The sequence below is a fragment of the Rhipicephalus sanguineus genome, chromosome 10 (genome assembly GCF_013339695.2).
Source record: "Rhipicephalus sanguineus isolate Rsan-2018 chromosome 10, BIME_Rsan_1.4, whole genome shotgun sequence".
NCBI classification, from domain to species: Eukaryota; Metazoa; Arthropoda; class Arachnida; order Ixodida; family Ixodidae; genus Rhipicephalus; species Rhipicephalus sanguineus.
Window position 1 is genome coordinate 21,444,804 of NC_051185.1, and position 24,189 is coordinate 21,468,992.

The 24,189-nt window shown below is 48.0% G+C and overlaps 2 protein-coding genes across 2 annotated transcripts; both read left to right on the plus strand.

Moving 5' to 3' along the window:
• The first annotated feature begins 3,959 nt into the window (after positions 1–3,959).
• LOC125760162 (protein FAM135A-like) lies at positions 3,960–11,077 on the plus strand. The gene is made up of 4 exons (XM_049419905.1): positions 3,960–4,023; positions 5,405–5,496; positions 6,674–6,774; positions 10,918–11,077. Exons 1-4 carry the CDS (start codon positions 3,960–3,962, stop codon positions 11,075–11,077), a joined length of 417 nt encoding a protein of 138 aa, XP_049275862.1.
• A 2,633-nt stretch (positions 11,078–13,710) lies between these two features.
• On the plus strand, positions 13,711–22,406 carry LOC119407226 (protein FAM135A). Its single transcript, XM_037674107.2, has 3 exons — positions 13,711–13,823; positions 16,662–16,778; positions 21,947–22,406. Exons 1-3 carry the CDS (start codon positions 13,715–13,717, stop codon positions 22,141–22,143), a joined length of 423 nt encoding a protein of 140 aa, XP_037530035.2. The 5' UTR covers positions 13,711–13,714; the 3' UTR covers positions 22,144–22,406.
• The last annotated feature ends 1,783 nt before the right edge of the window (positions 22,407–24,189 follow it).

The window sequence follows — 24,189 nt, forward strand, 5'->3', positions numbered from 1 at the left end:
TACTGCACTTTTCCACCCCCTGACATACATATGCATGGCTATGCTATGCTAGAAGCTGCTTGGCAAATACCGCTTTCAGTGGCGCATACCCACCGAGCTTTTGCGCCCCACGCCGGAATTACCTCAAGCTTAAACGCTCCGCTGTTTAACGCAGTTCTGAACGCATACTCTAAAGGCAGAATTATTTCGGGTAGACTACACAGAATAATGTATTGCGGCCTATAAGTGGTCCTGCTACTCGCGTGCGGTGTCATTGACATGTTTAACAACCTCAGCAAGTCCAATACGTGATCAATGTGTCATTTAAAAGCACAACCAATTCCCCCCTATTCTTTATTTGTAACTTCGTCGTGCGTGAACCTGTCGACTCGATTCTAAGCCTGTGTCCTTACTGAATCCGGGTTTCATGCCACGCGCTTCGTCTTGATAGTCGTTATGACGCGGCCACTACCCTGAGACTATTGCGAACTCGTCGTGTCGTACAGGCCTGACGTTCCGGAGCTGGTTCTGCTGAACTTTCCCAGCCCCAAGGCGCCCAAACCCGATAATCTCCATCTGATTGTCATGGTACACGGATTGTACGGTGAGTGCTCACGCCTTTTAACGCCATAGCGTTAAAGAGCTCGTTTCGAATAAATTTCGGTGTCGGTGTCGGCGTCGGCGTCGTTAGTTGTGAGCGAAAAATCAGCGTTGTCCGTGAGCGAAAAATAGAGAAAGATGGAAATAAAATAAATAATGAAAACCTTCGGTTCGAGCGAGAATCGAACCCAGGCCTTCTGAGTGGCAAGCAGGTGTTCTACCACAGAGCCACGCCATTGCTTGAAACTGCTTCGGAACAAACACTACACGAATGTCATGTTGTGGGAGGAGTCTCCTAAATGCATGTAAATAATAATATCTGGGGTTTAACGTCCCAAAACCACGATATGATTATGAGAGACGCCGTAGTGGAGGGCTCCGGAAATTTCGACCACCTGGGGTTCTTTAACGTGCACCTAAATCTAGGTACACGGGTCTCAGACATTTTCGCCTCCATCGAAAATGCAGCCGCCGCGGCCGGGTCCTAAATGCATGTAATACTGCGTGACAGAATCGTAGAAACGCGCCAGATGTCAAAACGTGTGAATTACACAACGAGCGGATGTTTTAAAGGCCCACTAATTACAAAGCTCTCAGACGAATTTAATCATAATCATCGAAAGCATCAACAAAGTAAGCAGCTGCGTCGGTTCGTGTGTTGCCTTACGGACGCGTAGTAGGCCCTTCGCTGATTCGCAAAAGGAAGAATTATGGCGTTGTACGTACTTCGCAACTGTACAGTGAACTCTCAATTGAGTGAACTTCAAGGGACCCAAGGAAATAGTTCACTTAACTGAAAGTTCACTAAACTGAATATTCACTAGAATATGGAACAGGATTGGGCACAGCAGACATTAGAGTCAAAAGTGTGAAATGCAATTTATTTTGAAAAGAAATCTGTAATTTTCATTTGAACTGGTGCCCTTAAAGCGCAAGAAGAGACAAAGCTTTCCAGAGAGTACGTTTCTGTGCACATGAAGATGGCCGCACAATACCGATGATGCCGATGAGACAGACAAAAAAGAAGGGGCGAACTGATGCGCACGTGGCTCGTTTTCGTCACCCGCACGGCCGCTTTGCCTCGGCGACGCTGCATGCACAAGCGATGTCGCGCCGCCGCCGATGGATGGGCGATTTAGTGGCGGCTCGCATCGGCTATGCCAGTGCTGCAGTGCACAAAACTTCGTTGAATTGATTTTAAAAATGAGCCTGGGTCCGCGGATCAAGTTCGTTCAACTGAAAGATTCACTATTCTGAAATTCGTTTAACTGAAAGATTTTTTCATAGAATGCATAGGAAAATCGCCGGGGATTTTCTAAAAGTTCGTTATTCTGAAATATTCGTTAAACCGACGTTCGTACAAGTGAGAGTTTACTGTACTTGGAGTGCGCATTCTAGGATAGTTTGAAATGGCCAATGTTACGCGCACAGACGTTCGTTTTCTTCCGGCACTGTTGAGGCATCCACCGAGATCTGAAGCGAGGCTAGCTGTTGAGAAGGCGATGCGCACGGGGCCCGATTACGCTATCGCGTTCTACTCTCAAAGGAGAAGCTCAAGCGTCCTCCAAGTTTTTGACCCGGTGGGCAAACTTACTCGTGAGTAGAGTCACTCAGGCTCACTCAGATTCGGACCGACTATGAGATTGTCTCAGCGAGTTCACCTGAGTAAAACTAATCATCATCGTCAGCATCATAATCATCACCATCATTATCGTCAGCCTGACTACTCCAACTGCAGGGCAAAGGCCTCTTCCATGTTTCTCCCCCTGTCCCGTTCTCGCTGCGGACGACGCAGCGAGCCATGGAAAAGGAGATGATAGATATAACCTTAAGGGACAAGAAGGGAACTGTATGGTGAGATACAATTCAATGTGAGCCCGGCTCACTAAACTTTGATGAATTTCAGTCCGAGTGAGCCCTGTTGTAACCTTATAAGGGAGAAGAAGGAACGCGAGGGAACAAACGGGTGTTAAGGAAATCTTAGTCGAAATCCAGAAGAAGAAATGGGCATGGGCAGGGCATGTGGCGCAAAAGCAAGATAACCGCTGGTCATTTACAGTAACATTCCTAGAGAAGGCAAGCGCGCGAGGGGGAGACAGAAAGTTAGGTGGGAAGATGAGATTAAAAAGTTTGCGTCAACAACGTGGCAGCAGCAAGCACAGGACCGAGATGATGGGCGGAACGTGGGAGAGGCATTTTCCATGCAGTGGGCGTAGTCAGACTGGTGGTGGTGATGGTGATGTTGATTATTTTGATGATGATGATGAGCCCGGTTGAGTAGAATTCTGGTGACACTCAGACCGAGTGAGCCCTGAGCAAGAAACCATCTACTGTAATTGGTGAGCGAGTCTGAATAAGTCTCGTTTTCTTTGCCAGCCTATGTCCTGACCCCGCCCTTTATGATGCTATCTCAAGCCCCGTCGCGCTGACGTCACACTAACGGTTACACATTGTACCTGTGGTGAAGTTTGCAGCGCGAAAAGAAAGACACAGACGAAGAAAGTGAAGACAGGATGATGCGCTTACTTAATAATAATTGCTGGGGTTGAACGTCCCAAAGATGCGCTTGCTTCCAACAGACTGTTTAATGAGCCAAGGAGATACATATACGCTGACCAGCTGTGCGCAAGTGTTGAGGCTACTGTCTGGGCCAGCTGAGCAAAAAAAAAAAAGAAAATACAATGAAATTAGGGGGAGGTAACAGAATTTTCCGCGTCCAATAGACTTTACAAATTTTGTAAGGGTAGCTATAAACCAATCCGCTATTCGTGCGCCAAAGAACACAGAAATTATTTCGTCTCTTGTCAAAAAGGAGTCGCTTATTCATTCCCATTGTCATGCGGGATGAAATATATCGGGCAAACAGGTGGATGGCTAAATGACAGACTTCGAGCACATTTCAACAGTACTCGGGATGTATCGGCTGGTCATCTTAGTCAACACTGTATGAGCTGTGGTTGCGCACCTTCACTTCATAACTGCATCGCCATCGGCACAAGCAACAATAAAACCACCTGCGAGATTACTGAGGCAGCTAAAATTGCTAGATTAGGGGCTTCTTGCATAAGTACAGCCTCAATTGAATCATCCAGAAAGAAAAGAGCTTGACTTTTTTAACAAAACGCAGTGGCATGCTTATACACATGGCAATGTGGAGCATTTTAAGTGTTTTTTATTCATTCTTTTCACCCCTACCCCTAGTTTCTTTGCCTATTATATTTTTGCTTAGTTGGCCCAGCTAGTAGCACCAGCGCCTGCGCGCAGCTGATCAGCGTATATGTATCTTCTTGGCTTATTAAACAGACTGCTGGAAGTAAGCGCATTGTCCATGTCATCACTTTCTTCGTCCGTGTCCTTCTTTGTGCGGTGCAAGTTTGGCCATGTATCACCCCCAGCAAGCCCTTACATTCTTGCGCAATGCACCCATCGGCAACGTTACGCAGGGTATCTCTGCTGTAATGTACGACGCTTTATAAAAAAAGCCCAGTCATTACACGCAAATAAGGCCAAACGCATGGCGCTCGAAGTCCGGTGCTGGTAACTTTTTCGTTTTTTAACAGCGACGCCGTATACTTCTCGTTGGTCGCAAAATTTCGTGGCGTCAGCACAAAACCCCTATATAGCGCTTATGTGTCACGGAAATTGGGCAAACCCCGCTACTCACCGCCGACGCTCGCGTGCTTCTCTGCTAGCAGATGCGCGCACCCCTTGCGTTTTCACCTCGGACGCTGAGGAAGGGCATTCGGAGAGGTGGACAGACGAGCCGACGAACGCGTTCTCTGTAGACTCGTGCACAACTGCAACGCAACAACTAAATTTCGACCTCTGGGTGGTTTGGAGGTCCTTTAACATATGAAGGCAAACTGCATATCTTTCTTTGCAATCAGGCACACAGCATAGAGCTCAGTATTCGGTTCAATAAAGAAAACCGCAAAACAAGCATCAAAACCGCATGATGGATGATAAGGCGCCACGCGTTCCCGGTAAAGATTAGGTTGCAGCTGCCTTGCACTTCACATGAAAGCTTCTAATGATGGTAAACGGCCTTTCCTTCCCCCCGCGTGTGTTTCCCGCTTTCATATATAAAAGGCAGACCCGTCTAGCAACTCATTGAGTTCATTCTAAGACTGCCATCTGTAGACCACGGAAAAATTAAAGACACCAGAAGAATAGCGTTGATACAATGCTGTACGAAAGGAACAAATTCGTCCAGCTGAAAATGGTCGCGGAGCCAATCACGGTCTACCACAGCGACCACAAGGCGATTATCACTATCGTTACTCTTAAGTTATAATAAAACGTACCCCCCATCAGCATGTGTGGTGTTTGATACAGGCTTTGCTGGACATTCATGTTCGAAGGGGGGGATGGCGGCTAATTTTTTTAGTCCCTCGCACTCGATAGTCAATACAGGTAATCGATTAACCTACTAATTGATCTAACTGTCAAGTGTTCACTAGGGTGTAGTGAACACCAAGAGACGTCAAAATGAGATGTGTCCACCAGGATACACTTTTTGCAGCGAAGATACAAAGCCAGAGAAGTTTAAAAATTCCATTTGGTTACTGCTAACGTGTACCTGCTAGTGCAGTACCATTGCATAGTCATACGCACGAAGCAGGAAAGCAAGCTGTCGATCGGTCAAACAAATAATCAATGAATCACCGTACGTCCACTGGCGTAACAAACAATTTCCATCCTCAATGAAGCATGTTTGCTACGCATATAAGATGCGTATGAAACAATTCAATGATTTCTTTAGTTTCTTTGTGGCCAGTGCTGCCAACATAAGAGTCTTGTTCTCCCATGTTCCTCTGGTGCGCAGGTTGCTCGACGGATATGCGTCTGCTTCGCGTGTTCCTTGAGCTAGCCCAGCCTCGCTCGAACATTCGCTTCCTAATGTCCAGGGCGAACGAGGTAGGCTGCAATACACGCGCATTCGCAGGTTTTTCACCACGAGTAACTGATATTTGTCAGAAGCGCCGTAGCCACTCGGCGTTTGACAGGGCGTGGCCTCCGAGATGGGCTCCGGCAACGCGCCACGCTATTGCTGGAGCTAATCTTGGAGGCCGCGGAGAGGGAGTGCTATCCTGGGCATGTCAAATTCCGCCATATGCTGTCAGATTCCGCCATTGGTCAACCCCGATTGGCCCAGGGGGCTGCTACGGCCTCTGTGATTGGCTTAAAAATTTCGGCATTACGAAATAGGACAATATGGCGGAATTTGACAGTGTCCAGAACAGCACCGAGGGACTTGCCGAGCACAAAAGTTTTCATGACATTAAATGCTCAAGCGAGACGGTATCTCTGGCAGTTCAATACGTCACATTCATATCGGTACATTACAAGTAATCGTTGAATAAACATGAATTCGGTGTTGCAGCTCTCATTGCTCACGATAGTACATACACACTAGAATACGTGCACAGAATCTGTCATATAACCACAATATTTCAAAAGAGCGTTTAACAGTATATTTGACGGAACACTTACTGTCATTAAATCCTGTATAATTACACACCTGAGCATCGTGCTCAAGTAGACGCTCAACATGCCTTTTAGTGCTTAGTCATAACTTTACGAGGCAGTTGCACTCAATTCTCTAAAACATATCACCACAGCGGAATGCAATGCAACTGATACAAAAATTCATAATAATTCGTAACGGCGCGATTCCGGTTCTTCCGCAATAAGTGTATATATAAGACAAACACACACGTGAAGTTTTATAGATAAGTTTCGCTGCAACTGCGCGCGCATGACCGGACGTTCTACGCGAGCCATATATCCATGCAACACTCTGCATTCAAAGTTGTTTCCAGGGGCGGTGCCAGTGGGGGGAACGGAGGGAAGTCGCCCCTACCCCCCCCCCCCATTTTCGCCCCCCTCTTGACCCCCCCTCCCCAACATCAAACATAATCAAAACACAACGCATTAGTTCACACCCACGACTCACTTGTCGTGGGTGCCCCCCCCCCCCCCGCGTTAAAAAATTGTTGCGCTGCCCCTGGTTGTTGCTAACTATATACTTTGTGAATAGTTTTGAGTTCGCAAGGACCGTCTCTGTGCTGACCTTCTATACGTCTGCGTCCAGCGAGAGGAAACGTTCAAGGACTTCGACACGCTCGGCGCACGACTCGCGAACGAGATCGTGGAGCACATAAAGAAGTATTCCAAGAAACCGGCCAGGATCAGGTGAGTCATGAGCATGAGAGCTGAGCGTGAGAGTCGACTGACTCAGACTCACACAGATTCAGATCGAGCCGTGAGTCTTACTCTGAGTGAGCTCCACATTTTTTTGCCGACCTATGGTCCTGAGAAGCATTAGCACTATATACGGGGTGTTCAAAATTAAGCGTTATGGTTTTCTTAAAATTCAGCACTGGGAGATACGTGAAAACCTCCTTTGCAGGTAAGTTCTTTTATCCAGGGGGACACAAAGTGAGACAATAATTAAACGCCGCGGCAGTTAAGTGCGGCGTTTAATCGACAACGGGTCGAAGGCATAGGCAAAGATGAGAACGGTTACCCTTTTGCTACCGGCTGGCGATAGCAAGCAATGACTGCTCGTCACATCAGGGAAGAACGTTGCGCCGATCCTCACCGTCTTGCATGCATAATCATGCAATTCGCAATTGAACTTTGCAGCGGGACATCTCGGGGCACAGACATACTAGAAGAATTCTTCCCAAGGGGAACTGTGTAGAAACGCGACTGCCTCCAACTTTTCAATACAAACATGCCCGCTAGCTGCGCTCATTAAACAGTTAATTATTCAATCTTGGTTGGGCGGCCGACAGCGATAATTATTGTCTCACTTTGTGTCCCCCTATAGATACATAACTTATATACAAAGGTGGTTTTCACGTTCCTCCCAATGCTGAATTTTAGCAAAACCATAAAGCTTAACTTTGAACACCCGCTATTTGCCTATATTACATTAATATTCACTCTAAGAAACCACTTAGGATGCAACTTGGGCGTTTTTAATCGATTCATTCACAGGAGAAGAGAGAGCCGAGCTAACGAAATAGTATCGAAAAGCTATATATCTGTCGAAGTAGTGTCGACTGCAAGCTCAATGCCTATATTTGAAGCACGTCCATGCAAAGCAAAGCTATTGGTTTTGGAGGTTTTGAGCTTGTCTTGAGAAAAGAAATGGCTTTCAAGCCTTGATGAGCATATCTTTATCGATGAGCATATCCTTGAGTGTGGTGCTTTGGACACCCACATTTATATTCCGCGAAAAGTGGCCGAACTCTACATGTGCATAAGACTCCGTCGCATGACGAATGAAATAAAGAGGAAAATGAGTGCCGAGAAAATGAAGTCTGCTCTCACGAGGATGATTAGGTATTTTTAAAAACTAGTGATACAGATCATTCGTCGGTGTGCATGCTTGCGAGGAAAACGCCAAAAGAAACAGAATAAAACTGACCGCATTCTTATCTGCGATTTGGCTTCTTATTTTGGCAACTTCTCCCTTAATGCTCGCCATAACCGTTAAAAACCACGGCGGAGAGACGCGCACAGCGTGGCGGGCTCCCGTTTCTTGCCTATGGCAAAATGGCCGCCGCGCGCGCGGCGTGGCTTCACGGCGGCCTATTGGTAAGTATAGGCGGCCTCCACTCCAGCAAGATTTATTCAAACCTCCTTGAATGCAACCATATATATAAACAGCGGTCCACTGTTGAAGGGAACGTCGGAGCGCGTGGCGGTCGCCCGGCGCCACGCGCTCCGATGTTCTCTTTAAACAGTGGACCCCTGTGTGCATGCAAAGAGGAAGGAAAGCTAATACTAACAGCTGTGCAAGACCTTACTGAAAGCTATAGTCGTCCTTGAGTCTACTGTACACATCACTGAGTGGGAGACAACGAATGTAAGAGTTCTTATCTTCGCTTATATAAGCCTTCTGAAGTAGCACGTGCGTTTCGCAAGCGTTCTCTGCCATTCGCGGAACGAGCTCTTGGGCTCTCGGCAACACTACACTTCGCTCGAGTGCCATACTTCAAACGTGCGCAGTCTCTGCAACGCTTGTACAGTGTAATGTGCACGAGGGACACTTACATGCCGAGTTAGATAAAGGGCTCCACGTGCTCAAGTCTTGCGGCACGAGATGAACATTTGTGTACAGAAAAAAAATGGCAATGCGAATAAAATAAAGCTTTTTTATACGAATTCGACCACTGCCACCGTCGCAATGTCCTTTCTTTCAGAAACCGCATCGCCCTTCTTCGCTCGTGCTTGAAATGGATGTTCTCGAACCAATGAAACAGCACTCTCCTTTTAGTGATGAAATAGAAATCGTGTCGCGAGTGATGAGCCAAACCAACGTCAGGCCTCTTAACAGTGTTTTTGGTCTACGATTATATAGTGAATCTCCTGTTCTTTTCTTATGGGGTTCTTGGGGAGAAGCACTGAAATAATGTAGTTTATACACACAGACGCCCAATTCTTCGTGTTCCATTGCTTTCTTTCTTTTTTCGATGCTGTATTCCTAAGCTTTTCAATGTAAGAGCTCTCCAGAAAGGCGGCAGATCTCAGAGGGGATCTTGCGAATCACTTTGCACAGTGGAGTCGTGATGGACCGCGAGACATTCTTTTTCCCTGAGCTTTCATTCGAAAGCAGAACGACGTGGAGCTTCCTTTTTCATTTCATTCTTATTGGGTCTATACTTAGCTGCACGTGTGCTCAGTACTCCACGTGCTCGTCGTATCGACGACATCTAAAAATAATGTGACTGTTCCGAATTGAACCCGTGTGTAAAACATGTGCGTAAAGCCTGTACCGTATAATCTCGATCGAATTTCTTTATTTTTTTGTTCTTGCTTTTTTTTTCATATCGAACGGGAACAAAATTTTGCACGCAAGTGAGACGTCCAACAAGACTCCTTTTTTTTTTTTTTTTTTAGTGTGGCACCATAAGTAGTACGAGATGTGCGCGAGTCCGGAGCATTAAATTTAAAGGAGATTCTGAAGAGCGAAAAACTGCTTATCCTGTATTAAAAATTACCTTTCTATAATAACCAAAAATACAATTTTGTTTTACTTTAAGGAGCTATGAACCAGAAAATGTGTGAAAAAGGACAAAAGAAAATAACGTCAAAGCCCGCTTTGTGAGTATTTGCTTGAGAGAGGCATAACTACACTATAAGAAAAATAGTCATTTGACTCCCTTTTTGTGAGTCGTGATTTTCCACGTATGACTCTCTTTAAGGAGACACTTGAACTCTCTTCGGAGGTCATTGTACTCCCTTGAGAGAACCGTGCGATCCAAGACAGTGTCAACGTGTCAGAATTGACCAAAAATAGTAACACATATTCTTTCTTTTTTTTCCATTTTAGAACGCAGATATTGACGGCACCTGCTCGAATTGCGTGTGGGAATGCACGCGTGTGTGTGTGTGTGAGAGAGAGATATATGGATTACTGATGCGGAACAAGTATGCAGTAATACTTATAGATTCATAAAAGTTGCAATGGATGTGGATGGACGGACAGCACTACCACCGGTGCATGTGGGAGCCGAACCCACAACCTCCGCAAACTGGCGGATTCCACCCCTTCCTTCCACCCAAATATGTCGGCACTTATTTAGCCCTCGCGTAATCGAAGGTGGAGTGAGCATACCACGCTCGCTGACCGTTCGCTTAGTTTCGTCACAGTGACGCCACGTGAAGGATAGTGATTCGGCTCAACGAGGAACTGATATCGTCGAATTTGCCCGTTCAACTATGTTTTTCGGATGATTCGTTCTCCAGTGATTGATCGAAGTTCGGTCTCCAGTGAAGTCTCCAGTGATTGGATTGATTGATTGATTGATTGATTGATTGATTGATTGATTGATTGATTGATTGATTGATTGATTGATTGATTGATTGATTGATTGATTGATTGACCACATTAGGTCAGTTTATTTCCTTAAAGGCCCCTGTTTTAGGCGCGTTACACAAGGGATGGGGAGCATCATGCTCCAGTGATTGATTGATTGATTGATTGATTGATTGATTGATTGATTGATTGATTGATTGATTGATTGATTGATTGATTGATTGATTGATTGATTGATTGATTGATTGATCAGGTCAGTTTGTTTCCTTAAAGGCCCCTGTTTTAGGGGTGTCACACAAGGGATTGGAAGCATCATGCAATGGATAACTCAAAGTGAAAACCAAAGAAACCTTCGAAAAAGGTTGCTACATCGTGGAAACAAAAACACACGTTCAATAAGGAGTTAAGTGTTTCTGTCTTGCAGTGTCGAATCGGTGGCACTCGACTGCCCTGCTGCCAACACTCGGTACACCCATTGGCGTGTTTGTTGTTCTACCACGACGCAGCTTCATCGGCTTCTCGATGGGCAACGTCATCATACGATCGGCGCTGGCCAAGGCAGAACTGCAGCCCCTGCACCGCTTTCTGCACACCTTCCTGTCGCTGTGCGGGCCGCACGTGGGCACCGTCTTCAACACCTCCATGGTCGTCAACATGGGCGAGTAGAGCTGTTCAAAAACATAAACGGTTTCTGCAGCGAACGGTACACACTAACGAAATGGCGTTGCACCACCAGTACCAGTAGTCGCCTTCATGTTCCGTATATAATGTCTATGGAGGTAGGTTTGCAAGAAGCTTACCCTGCGAGGCGACCGGGAAGGGACGCGACGTTCTCCACTGCCGCAGAGCACAAAGACGCTATGGCTGGGTTCGTCGACTCACCGACACGGCGCAGAAAAGGCACTCGAGGCAGGTTGTCGACAAACACGGGTTTATTAACCCAAGACGCAGCACAGTGCTACAGTCACGGGATTGCGGGCCATCAGGGTAACCCCGCAAGACCGATCGAGTACACTTGCCCGCGGCGCTATACGGTTACCACACAAAGGGGGAACCACCGGAGCGCGCGAGCGAGAAGTCGCCTGCAATGGCAACGCGTGCATCGCTGCAGGCGTGCGAGCATCTCCCGCGGTGAGGCAGGAGCCAGCGCCAGACAGAAGCAAGCTCATGGAAAAGGGGGCTGTCACTGGAGGCCAATGAGAACAGCCGAAGCGCAGTGACGTTTGCTAGTTTGGCGAGCGCTGTCCGGACATGTCAGGACGCGTCTCTCCGCGCAGGGAAGACCGACGCGTGGCTTGCACCAGGAAAGAAAGGTCTGGCGTCGCAGCCATGGTAGCCATACCGCCGATAAACGGCGGTTCCCGACGCTCAAGCCGCGCGGGACCGGCACACTTGCAAGCTGGGGAACGATGCGACAGAAGGGAGGGCGCTCTCGATTCCCACAAGTCCAAATCGATAACATAAGCTGCCGAAAGACAGCATTTATTCGCCGCTCCTTTGTCTGTTTTGAAATGGACAAAAATAACGTTGATTGATTGATTGATTGATTGATTGATTGATTGATTGATTGATTGATTGATTGATTGATTGATTGATTGATTGATTGATTGATTGATTGATTGAACAGCGCCCCGCGCGTCGTTTGCCCTGTGTGCGAATGAAAGCGTGCGAAGGCTGCCGCCAACGGGCGAGGCTCAAGCAGAGATGAAAAGCGCCTGCCGGCTCCGTCGGGTGAAGGAGCGTGAAGGGGTGCTGGGGGGGGGGGCGCTGCGTCGCTCGGGCAGAAACTGCGAACTTTGACCAAATGGGCGTGGTCGCGCGCTATTTCGACAGAGATCGGCACAGGGCTCATACCTTTGTACGTGCTGCGTCCTCACCGCTTCGCGTTGAAGCGATAGTCAGCTCGAAAACCGTTTCTCTCGTTGGAGCGGCCGTATCCCCTCATGCCAACGTTTTGTAGTGTTATGCCAGATCGTATCCTAAAGCCCAAACCCCATATGCGCGAAAATGCACGCGACAGCGACGAGCGATGCTATGAGCGACGAAACAAGCCGTTCGCGCGACGTGTCGCGTGGTCGATTTCGCGCGATCGCTCGGTTTTTCAGATTTGGAATCCGTCGCTCGTCGCCCGGAAGTGCTGTGATCAAGCAGCCAATAGCAAAACACCGGAACAAGATGCATCAGTGACGTACTGCTGATTGTCGCCGCTTTCTTATCGACGCGCATCAACAAAATTTTGTTGTTCATGTTCATCAACATGGCTAACGGCGACGAGCGCAACGTTGACGTTGTTTAACGCGAACGTGCCCTCAGGGACAGGAACTACAAGTCCCGCGCCGTCTGTGACGCGGCTTGGCGGCACGTAGCAGCAGTGATGGGATCGAAAAAAATGCTGCAAGACAATGATAAACATTTTATGTACCATTAAGCAACAAAACATCGTATTTTACATTGCATACCGCTGACTACGGGCTACTTTTGGCACGAGTAAACACCCTCATGCCAGCAACAGTGGAGATCGCTCGCTGAAGCCGTCGCGTGAATGGGGTTTGCCCATCCAAGCGACGGCTTGCGCGAAGACAATCTACGTCGCGTCGCTCGTCGCTGTCGCGTGCATTTTCGCGTATATGGGGTTTGGCCTTAACTGGGCTAGCGGCTATAGCCTTACTTCGTATAGCATTCCAATTGGTTATATCGCATTTATTGCTTCGCCCTTGAGGCGAAACTGACTTTTTTTCTGTCGCGAATGTGAGCTGTGATAGAAGTATGTTTAGCCTGTGTAGCATCAAAATCGAGTATCGTCATATCTATCGCTTACACGTGTTCGTTTGATGGCAAGGCGCATTGTCAGATGAATAACGTTCACTCAGCATTAATTAACGTTTCTCTGGTGGCAGCAAGCAAGTCTATAGACCAGTGTCGCGATCCCTACCGTATTGAAAGGAAGACAGAACACGTGAAGGAAATGCAGCGCTATTGCGGCTGATGTAGCAGGATATAGTTTTTAATTGAGGCGTTGGGGACGCCGAGGTGGTCTTGTTCAGAATGTTGCTGCAGTTCCTGGAGCAGGACCTGGAACTGGGAATAGGTCAAAACTCGCCTCCAAAAACTTTTTTTTTCGCGGACGATGGCGCCGCGATACCCCTAAGACGGCTCTGCGGAACCCCATTTGAGAACCACTGCACTAGGCAAAATACGAATGCCGAGGTGCGAGTGCCGCTACCAGGCGCCTAAGTCAAGGATCAGGGTCACTTCCAGTTTTTTTTACCCCATCCTTTCTCCCTGCATTTTTGCACCATAGGCATGTGGTATCTCCAGCGATTCGAAAACACGGCATCCCTGAAGCAGATGATGCTTGCGGACAGCCACGACGTCCGTAAGACCTACCTCTACCGTCTCAGCCATGACAAAGGTACGGCGAACAGTTCAGCACGCAGAACGTTTCTTATCGGTCGGATTTCGACGCTTGTTAAGTGTGCGTGCTTGCTCAGGTGAAAAGTACCACTTGTATGTCAGGGACGTAGCCACAATTGTTCTTCGGGGGGGGGGGGGGGGGGGGGGGGAGGGGTTCAACCATACTTTATGCATGTTCGAGCGTGCGCAATTGTGCGTGTTACGCAAGTAAAACTGAAAATTTTCGGGGGGGGGGGGAGTGTTATGAACCCCCCACCCCTGGCTACGGCCCTGTTGTATGTGTCCCCACTTTTAGTTATTTTCATCTGTAAAATTCATTCATCTGTAAATTCTTCACTTCATTCGGCTAACTTGTCGTTTACCAAAGTGGTATTTCGACAAATATATATATATATATATATATATATATATATATATATATATATATGCGAATAATTGTCGGGGTTTTACGTCCCAAAACCACGACATGATTATGATAGACACCGTAGCGGAGTGCTCCGGAAATTTCGACCACTTGGGGTTCTTTAACGTGTAGAATATAAGCGCACGGGCCTCTACCTTTCTGGCTCCATCGAAATGAAGCTGCAGCGGCAGGGATTCGATCCCGCGACCTCCGGGTCACCATAACCACTAGCACACCGGGGCGGGTCGAGGGGGGAGGGGGGTAACTAATGATGATTCGGCTTGTATAAAGGGCATACAAAGGCGTGACAAAGATATAATGAGTACAAGAAAACGAGCCATCAAGGGCCGGTGTTCACAAGCCGTATAGCTATATAGGTGTTAATCACCAGCCATTTGGCCTAATTGCCAGCTAGCCAGTAATTACCAGCCAGCAAGCCTGCTACAGAATGCTTCATCAGTCGTACTTAGGCCTTCATGGTCGTTTGCTGAAAACGTTAAGCATACTAGATGTATCCTAAATGTCGATGAGGTAGATTCTACACCCCAAATACCTGCTACAATAAGCTTCTCAGATAAGCTGTCACGAGACGAACAATGGACCTTATTTAGACATACGTACTGGAAAAAGAATAAAAATACGTCCTTTGCAAGGCAGGCTATATGTGATCGCCAATGCCCATGGTTCCTCTTTATTGTCAAAATATCTTGTACATGATAAAATGATATATGTGTTTAGTGGGTAATTTTATCGGCGGTCAATTATGGCAAGAAAACCAGCCACAGTGGTCTGGGGGATTATGGTGCTCGACTGCAGACCTGAAGGTCGCGGGATCGAATCCTCGATCGCGGCGGCCGCCTTTCGATGGAAACGAAGTGCTGGAGACCCGTACGTGTACTTAGTTACAGCCATAGAGCAAGATAACCACTGGCTGTTAAGAGATAACAGACTGGATTCCGAGAGGGAGAAAGCACGCCAGAGAGAAGCATAAGGTGCACAGATGATATTAAGAAGTTTGATATTAAGATGATATTAAGAAATGAAGAAGAGCCTGTTTGACTGTCGTATATGGAGTGTCACCAGGCGGGCCCACGAGGATGTCGCGTATTTCGGCCACTGCCTGTGGCGGCAACGCTTCAACGAGGAGCTCATGCTTGCGAACTTCTGACGTGATGCGATGAATGCGGAACTTGTTCTCGACTTGAATGAACCATAAGGAGGGATCGGCAAGCCACAGCTGTGGTAGCGTTATGGTAGTAGTACCTCCAACAACATCCGAAGAGGGTACATGGCCCGCGGGTGCAGTGGCAGCGCGGTACCAGGGCTGAGGCCGTCGAGATGCTCACGCTGCTCCATGGAAAGTCGCGTTCGTAGTCCGGGTCACCAATAAATATAGCACTCTGAAACGCGGTTCCGAAAACACAGCGCGGTTTATTATTGCATCTCCGCCATCGTTCCGACTACTTCTTTCTCCTCAGCAGACTACCCACTACTAGTTCATGTCCCAAGTGTGTCATGCCAGAAGAAGAAAAGTATGCCACACGGTGATAACGAAGCCGCAGCAAGCACTAGGCCGGTTCGGAGAAACATATTGGAGAGGTCCTTGCTCTGCAGTGGGCGCAGTCATGCTGATGATAAAGGCGACCATGCGCTGGCTAATGTGGGTTAACCGTCTGCTAAAAGCTGGCGCATATTGGCTAATCGATGGCTAGCATGAAATTAGAGTAACGAAATTACAGTAAATAAATTGCTGCAGCACTTGGCGGTAATGAAATTACAGTAATCAAGTTACTTTGTTGTAACAGCAGACTTAGCAGTAATGAAATTACAGTGACGAAAGTACAGTAATTAGATTACTTTTTGCTGTATTATATGTAACGTAATGAATTGCTCATGAGGGCTGGTAATTTAGTAATGTAATGAATTACTTCAAGCGAGTAATTTCAAGATTACTCATTACTTTCCCAATTAGTTTTGACTAAACTTAGCCATGTCCGCTTCCCTTATGGCATAAAAAATTGACCAAGAAAAGGAAAGAATACTACTAACAAAAGCAAGTTAATCTGAGTGCCAAACCTCAAGTATGGAAAGTTGAACAAAGACCTCAGAGATTTAATGGTATATGAGCTGTAAATAAAGCGTACATGATTTAGTGCTTGAGCATGGACTTCTGCTAAAGTAATTTCAAAGTAACTTCATTTATTTTCAAAAGTAAGAGTAATGTAACGTCACAACTTTCGGCCAGCTGTAATTTGTGATGTAACTTAAGTACACTTAAATTTTTTAAGGTAATTACTAATGTAAAATTACTTTTTAGGAGTAATTTTGCTGTCTCTGTATAACAGCATCGTTGTTTTCATCCAACCGCAATCTAATCAACCTTTTTCTTTCCTGACTGGCTCTTGAATCTCTCACATCACAACTGCCACGCAGGCCTGACTCATTTCAAGAACATCCTGCTGGTTGGTTCAGCGGACGACTATATCGTCCCGCTCCACTCGGCGCACATCAAGTTGGCCAAGCACATCGTCAGGGACACCACGCCCTTAGGTAAATATTAACTTCGCAAGGTGGTCGACTAGGCTAGTTCGTGACATTAAAAGGACATTAAACTGAGGCGCTCAGTCACTTTAAGACATGGTTATTCTTTGAGAACTCATTATCGTTAATTCCACCACAATAGCCTCAATAGTTTCAGAGAAAACGGATTAAAGTGTCACTTTTTTGAAGTTCGCGCCAAAGCCTCGGCATTTGAGTGCTAGCGTGACGGCACGCACTTTTAACGCGGTAGCGTTTTAACGCGGTAGCGTTAGAGAGCTCGTGTCGCAGAAATTCCGCTGTCGGCGTCGGCACCGTTGGTTGTGAGCGAAAAATCATCCGTGAGCGAAAAATCGAGAAAGTAGCAAATAAAATAAACGATAAAATCTTCGGTCCCAATGAGGATCGAACCCGGGCCGTTCGGCGTGGCAAGCAGGTGTCTTACCACAAAGCCACGATGTCTTTTTTTTTTTTTTTTTTCTTTATTACAAAGCCACGATGTTGCTTGCAGCTGCTTCGGACAAAAACACTACATAAATGTCATGTAGTGAAAGGAGAGTCGACGCATTTTGTTCGGCAGGTGTCACGACGAAAACGAGCCCATACGGTAGGCGCATTCGCGAGGCCATCAAACTACGTCGAAAAACGCCGGGATAGTGCAGCCATCGCCGCTAAATACACACATGAACTTTCAAACAGCTCTAAAAATGGACAACTATGTCCATCTAGAGGAAAACATATCAAGCCAACGCAGCAAACGCTAGATGATGTGCTGCCATCTGTGAGGCATTGTGAGAAATATGTCTCGCCTTTTCATGGCTTCCGAGAGGGCCGGCGCGCGGCGTATATCTTGGAGGCCATGCGACTCTTGCTTTCGATCGAAAGCCTGTAAAATTCGCGCGCGTGCGTGCGTGTGTGTGTGTGTAACAATACACATTAATAAGTATGCACTTAGTGGTTGAAGTGCGCACTAGGGGCCGGATTTCGCTATCGCGTTCAACTCTTAAAGGCGAAGCTTAAGGGTCCCCCAATTTTTTTTCTCATATTTTGGCTCCATTGGCTCAATTTCTTAAAGCTTACCGCATTAAATCTCTGGCTCTATTATAACACAATGTAATTATATTTCCCGATAAATAGTTAAGTATAGGTCACAGGAGACACAGTATATCAAGTCACGGCAATTGCTGGTACGGGAACCTAAAGGCGGCGTCGCCAGCTGTCTCGTTTTCGCGCCTTTTTCCGCCTACAAAGATTCTTCTCGTGGCAAGAGCGCTGCTCGTTGTACTGTTAAAAGGTAATTTAAAAATTTCAGGAAAATCGCGTTTCTCTTTAGTGCCTTTTCACGCGTAACGCGCAGGTGTTGAAACTGACACAGTACTCTATTACATTTCACATCCCGCGTTAATTGAATTTTCGAGACCTTAAAACAGAAAGAAATGCTGCTAAGCACAGCTTTTCTATAGCCAGTTTTGGTTTCTTAAAGGGGCCATGAACCACTCCTCGTGCTTGGTGAGAAAACACATCCTGCGCAAATCACACTGCTATGAACATTTCAGCCAAATCTTGCAGCCGTGCGCTGCAAGGAGAGAAGCGGAGCGGAAGTGGCAATTTTCTCAAGCGCCCTCCCTCCACACAGAGGCCCGTCCTCAATCGCTTCAGAGCTGCTGGCGCCCGCTGCTTGACGTCAAACAGCAGATAGCATGCAATTGGCCAACAGCCGACATAAATCAAGTGCGACATTTGGATCAGATGCGCTGCTTGTCACGGGCTTCCGCCACGCGCCGGCGCAGCGCTACATAGCCTGCTAAGGCTACACAGTGAGCCACCCTCGCGCGCAGGAATCACAATGGGCGAGAGCGATCGCGTTTCATCACGCGAGCTCAAGGTCATGAGGCGCGCTGATGCAACTTTCCTCCGCGTCATCAATCCTCTCTGTGTAGCGTCCAGCGTGCTCGCTGGCACGAAAAGAGAGAGAAAGCGCTTAAAGCGAGCGACATGCAACTCCGCTCGTACTTGACGGATTCTAAAAATATTTTGCGGCAGCCGATTAGTGAGGCAACTCCGATAATGAGGTCATTTGGTGTTTACTTGAAAAAGTGTGGCGGGGCCCCTTTAAAGGGGTCATGAAACGAAAATGAAACTTCCCGGTTGCAATTTTCCCTGATTTAATACGGATTAGACATACCAATCCCGAAATATTTCGGCACAATATCCATTCTGTAATTAATGACACCCATTTGAAATCACGGTTCTTTGGAGATCGCTAGCGACCATGCGCAACCGTCGGCCGCTAAAAGCACTAAAATGTGACGTCAGTGATACGTCATGTTAAGAGAAGTTACAAAGAGAGCGTTCGCTTTATTTTGCTCTGAAGTAATATAATTATAGGATACTAAAAAAAGAAAAAGCAGCAGAGCTATTTTGGCGCTCTGAGTTCTAAGCTGTACAATCACAGTGAGTGATCTGCTCGGTTCCGCTTTCAAGTACATCCGGGCTCTTTCACGTGTGTATCCATGCCTTCCCGTCGGCACCGTCGGTTTGCTGGGCTCGGTCGGTGCAGTCAGTGCAGCGTCGCAAGTTGTGTTCTACTGTGTGTTCTCGGTGGCTTAGTCCTCGCTATGCCAACTGTGTGCGTCGTCAGACAGTGCCGCACAACTTATGAAAGTGCAAACAACGTTCGCTTTCACAAGCTGCCCAGCGAGCCACAGCGCAGAGCAGTGTGGCTTCGAGCTATCAACCGCGATGGCCCCGATGGTCTGGGCTCAGAGAGTGGTTTCGTGTGTTCCGACCACTTTCTGCCAGAAGAGTACCAAACCAACCTCAATGTCCTTCGGAGTCTCGGTTTGGACACAAAAAACGCTCGCCTCAAGCGTGACGCCGTACCGACGCAGAACCTCTTGCTCGACGCACCACCGAAAAAGCTCAGGAGGCGCCAATAATAAAAAAAAAAAAGGTGTGAGGTCATGGTCGGGGCTTCCGCTAGCGCAGGTTTTTCCACGTGGACTCGATACAGGTGCCTCCACGGCGCAGGCTTCTTCACCGTCGTCGCCGCTGCCGCTGTCTTGCTCTTACGATGGCCGGTCTCGCACCCGCATGGGTGCGTCGGCGTACGGCTCAAAGCCTAACAGCCGACTCCGCTCTAGCAGACGACGCTGTAGTTCGGGAAGGTCACCCATCGCCCATCTGTGTGTCCATGATGTTATGGTTAGCCACCATATTATGGTGTTGCCGGCACCACAATCTAAACGGGTCTCCCTTTCCGGAGGTGCATTGAGGTACGGGGGCGGAGTCACTTTTCTTTTTGTTGTTGTTCGTTTCCGGACGTCACTTCCGTTTTTTCTTTTTTTGCGTGGAGCGGCTGTATGTTTTCTGAAGTCATTATTTTTGTTTTTTTTTTTTTTTTTTTTTTGCGCGGGTAGGAGGGACAACACTGCAGAGCATGGACCCGACTAACCCGACAGCGCCGACAGGCTGACACGATGTTCTCTGCGGACACGGGCACATTTGATCGCTGCATCAAGGTCGGCTGCATGGTTTAATCGTTTAATCGCGATTTGGCTAACCTCAGAGCCAAACTCGATCCGTGTCGGCCCTGATTGCGATCAAGTGTCCGTACGACACCGGTATATGACACGGTGCGAAAGCAAGCTTGACGGCTCGCAGAAGTTCGAGCCATCGTGGTGACCGCTGTTATGACGGTGGATACGCAGGTCGTTGAAGGCGCACGTAATATTTCCAAGGTTATTGTCGTGATCGACTTGAACATAAGCTTCCTGTGTTCCCGAAGAATCTGACCTGGAAACTGGACTCGCTTGAGCGCTGGCCAGACGTCAGCCGAGTTCAATGCCGAACTGTCGACCGCATCCTGGATACGTTGGCTGTCGATCGCGATCAAAAGTGTCCGTGCGACACCGGTATTATGGCACGGTGTGAAAGCAAGCTCGACGGCACGCAGAAGTTCGAGCCATCGTGGTGTCGGCTATTATGACAGTGGCAGTGATACCTTTCTCTATGGTGACACAATGATACACGGTTTGTTGCTTTTGTTCCTGCAACATTGCTCGATTTATTGTTCGTGCGCCTGCGACGCGCGAGTAAAGATTGGATACGACATACGGCCAGCCCACGGGCCACCAAGTAGCTGCTTGGTACTGGAACGACGGCCAACGTAATAATCCAGGATGCGGTCGACATTGGACGCGTCCTCATTAAAGTATTAACATATTTAGCGCGCATTAACTATACTCCACTCACCCAGCCAACTCGTTCAGCAGTTTTAATTCCAGAGTTCGTTACTGAACTCAGCCGACGTCTGGCCAGCGCTCAAGCGAGTCCAGTTTCCAGGTCAGATTCTTCGGGAACACAGGAAGCTTATGTTCAAGTCGATCACGACAATAACCTCGGAAATATTACGTGCGCCTTCAACGACCTGCGTATCCACCGTCATAACAGCGGTCACCACGATGGCTCGAACTTCTGCGAGCCGTCAAGCTTGCTTTCATACCGTGTCATACCGGTGTCGCACGAACACTTTTGATCGCGATCAGGGCCGGCACGGATCGAGTTTGGCTCTGAGGTCAGCCAAATCGCGATTAAAGGTCTCTGCACAGCGTTTGTTTGTTTGCCCTAAGGAAACCGGCTCATACCAACGAGGGGGATTGGCCACAGCGTTGTTCCTACCCGCGCAAAAAGAAAAAAAAGACTTTTGAAAACATGCACATGACATGCAGCCGCTCCTGGCCGCTCTACGCGAAAAAGAAGAAAAAAAAAACGGAAGTGACGTCAGGAAACGAACAACAACAAAAAGAAAAGTGACTCCGCCCCCGTACCTCAGTGCACCTCCGAAAAGGGAGACCCAATCTAAACAGTATGATGCTACGAACCACGGTCAACTAAAACTCAAGAACATCGCTGCGTCGCCATGTTTTGTCAACGACAGAGACTTTTCATTGGCTGTCTTAAAATGACGTCAGCTACACAGTTGACTGGAACGTGAGCGGGGAAACCGAAATTGCGCTTTTTTAGTAATTCAGCGAACCCAGACATCAAACGAGTCGATGTATAGTACTAAATGGACGGCCAGGATTCTGAATACACACGTAGTTGAAAATTTTTGGAGGACGTTTCACGACCCCTTTAAGCGTCCCTTTATATACACAGCGTTGTGTTGGTGCACGCAGGCGCCGCGTACAAGGAGATGCTGCGCAACATCCTCAAGCCGCTCATCGACAAGCCGGACCTGAACCTCGTCCGGCTGGTGGTGCACGTGCCGTTCCGAAGCTCGCTCGTCTCCTCCAACGTGCACATCGCCCCATTGGACTGCGAGATACTCGTCCAGAAGATCGCCCTCGTCGCGTGCGCCAGGCATCTCCTCTGAGATGCCCGGCACGCGCCACCCAAACGACAGAAGCGCCCTCTGGCATACAAGTCTACATTCGCACACACGCGGCACACTTTTCGCGCGATATCTGCGGTGTTACGCAGGAAATGAACATGGTAGATGACAGCATGTGGACCAGGCCCACAATCGATTAGGACTCGCAGTGTGTTGATGTGTACATGTACCACGCATTCTATGGCAGCAGTACTAGCGTGTACATCCATATGTCAAGCATATGCCCAGTATGTGCTAGCGTACAAACCTTACGTGACATACAGGTCTACAGCCATACACAGAAGAATTTGCTGTGTCATGCAAGGAATTAACCTGCTGGACATGGTAGACAAGAACATAGGCCAGGGCCACGATCATTTAGGACTCGCAATGAATTGATCCACGCGTGTACCACGTATTCTATTGTAGCAGTACTAGCGCATACATCTGTATGTACCTAGCGCGTGCCTGCATATGAATCTTGCGTGGCCGATTAGTCGTCTCACCATTGCCCAATTGCGTTATTTGCCACTTCATCGATATAAGTGCATGCGATTGCGGAGTATGTTAGAGCGAAATTAAACGATCTTCCACTCAGGTGCACATCCGCTGTTCTGTATTAACGTCTTAATTGGGCAAGTTGGTATACAGTCGACTGCCGATTTTTCGGACGCCCGATTTTCCGGACATGCTCGAAAATTCGGACGCTTTCGCGGCACCGTCACCAGCCCCATAGACTTCAATATATTAGAACGTCCAAAATTTCGGACGCTGAGGCTATTCCGCGTCCGATTTTTCGGACTTTCTGCCCAAATTGCAGGTCCGAAAGGCATTATTTGAAGCCCCCACCTCTGCCGCATCTATCATCTCGTAGGTTCGAACCAGCGCTTTCGCGAGTCGATCTGTTTGAGATAGTAGCAGAGTCCGAAAGTCAGCTTTGCCGCAATGCCGAAGCGTTATGGGGTGAAGCAGACCAGAAATTCAAAGGGGCCGCTATCGCGGCGCCGTGCGGCGATGTTACGGATAAGAAATGCACGGAGGCGTGATGGCGGCAGCTGGCAAACGCGCCAGTACGACTTAATCGCTGACAACTCTTACGATAAGCATCTTCAGTTAACTGCTCGGTAGTGCACGTGGCCTAGCGCAGTTGCATGCGTACTGCACGCATTTAATAGGCGAGAACCCAAATGCGCCGCGCCGCCATTCCTGCTGCCTCTTTGCGCGAGACCGCTAAGTGCGCCGCATAGACGCGTTGCCTTCGCGGACGAAACCAGCTCGCCATTGCCGCGCCCGTGTGCGGTGAAGAACTAAGTGCGCATCACGAACCCTTTCATGATAAATGCGTGTGTACGATACAGCAACAGTAAAGTGACGGCGTCAGCTTAGTTGGCGATGTACTGCACACAACTAGAAACGATCGGCTTGACACGGCAGCAAACGCTGCGTATCGGCGGCGATTCGGCGATGTGTGCGCGCCTGCGCACACGCATCGGGGAAAGCCGGACGAGTCGTCCGCTCTTCCGCTAGTCATTGTGTTCCGCGTCATCGTTTACAAACGCTTCATGCGAGATAGCCGTAATCTATTCCGCGCTTTGCTGTTATCAGCGGCGCTCATCACGAGGTGCAAAAGCGGCGGTTGGCACGTACGTAGTTAAGCGGGGTTCGCGGCAGGTACCGAATGTATTTGCGAGAGCCTGGGCGCGCACCAAAATGCCTGATAATTGCACTGGGAGGCATTAAAGCTATTTCGGACGTGGCTGTGGCGATTTGACCACTTGAGCAGAATAAAAAAGCATGAATTTGTTTTTTCGGACTGCCCGATTTTTCGGACGATTTCGCGGTCCCTAGGGAGTCCGAAAAATCGGCAGTTGACTGTATTACTGAATGTACACGATCAAAGACAAAGATGAAAAGAGACAGACGCGCACTCTCTCATCTTGGTCTTGTTACTTCCGCTGTTTCGTTTATGTTCAACTGGTCTGTATCTTATGGAAACAGTGACAAATATTACTGTTTGGCGATAGAATTGTGACACAGGTAGTTGCTTCA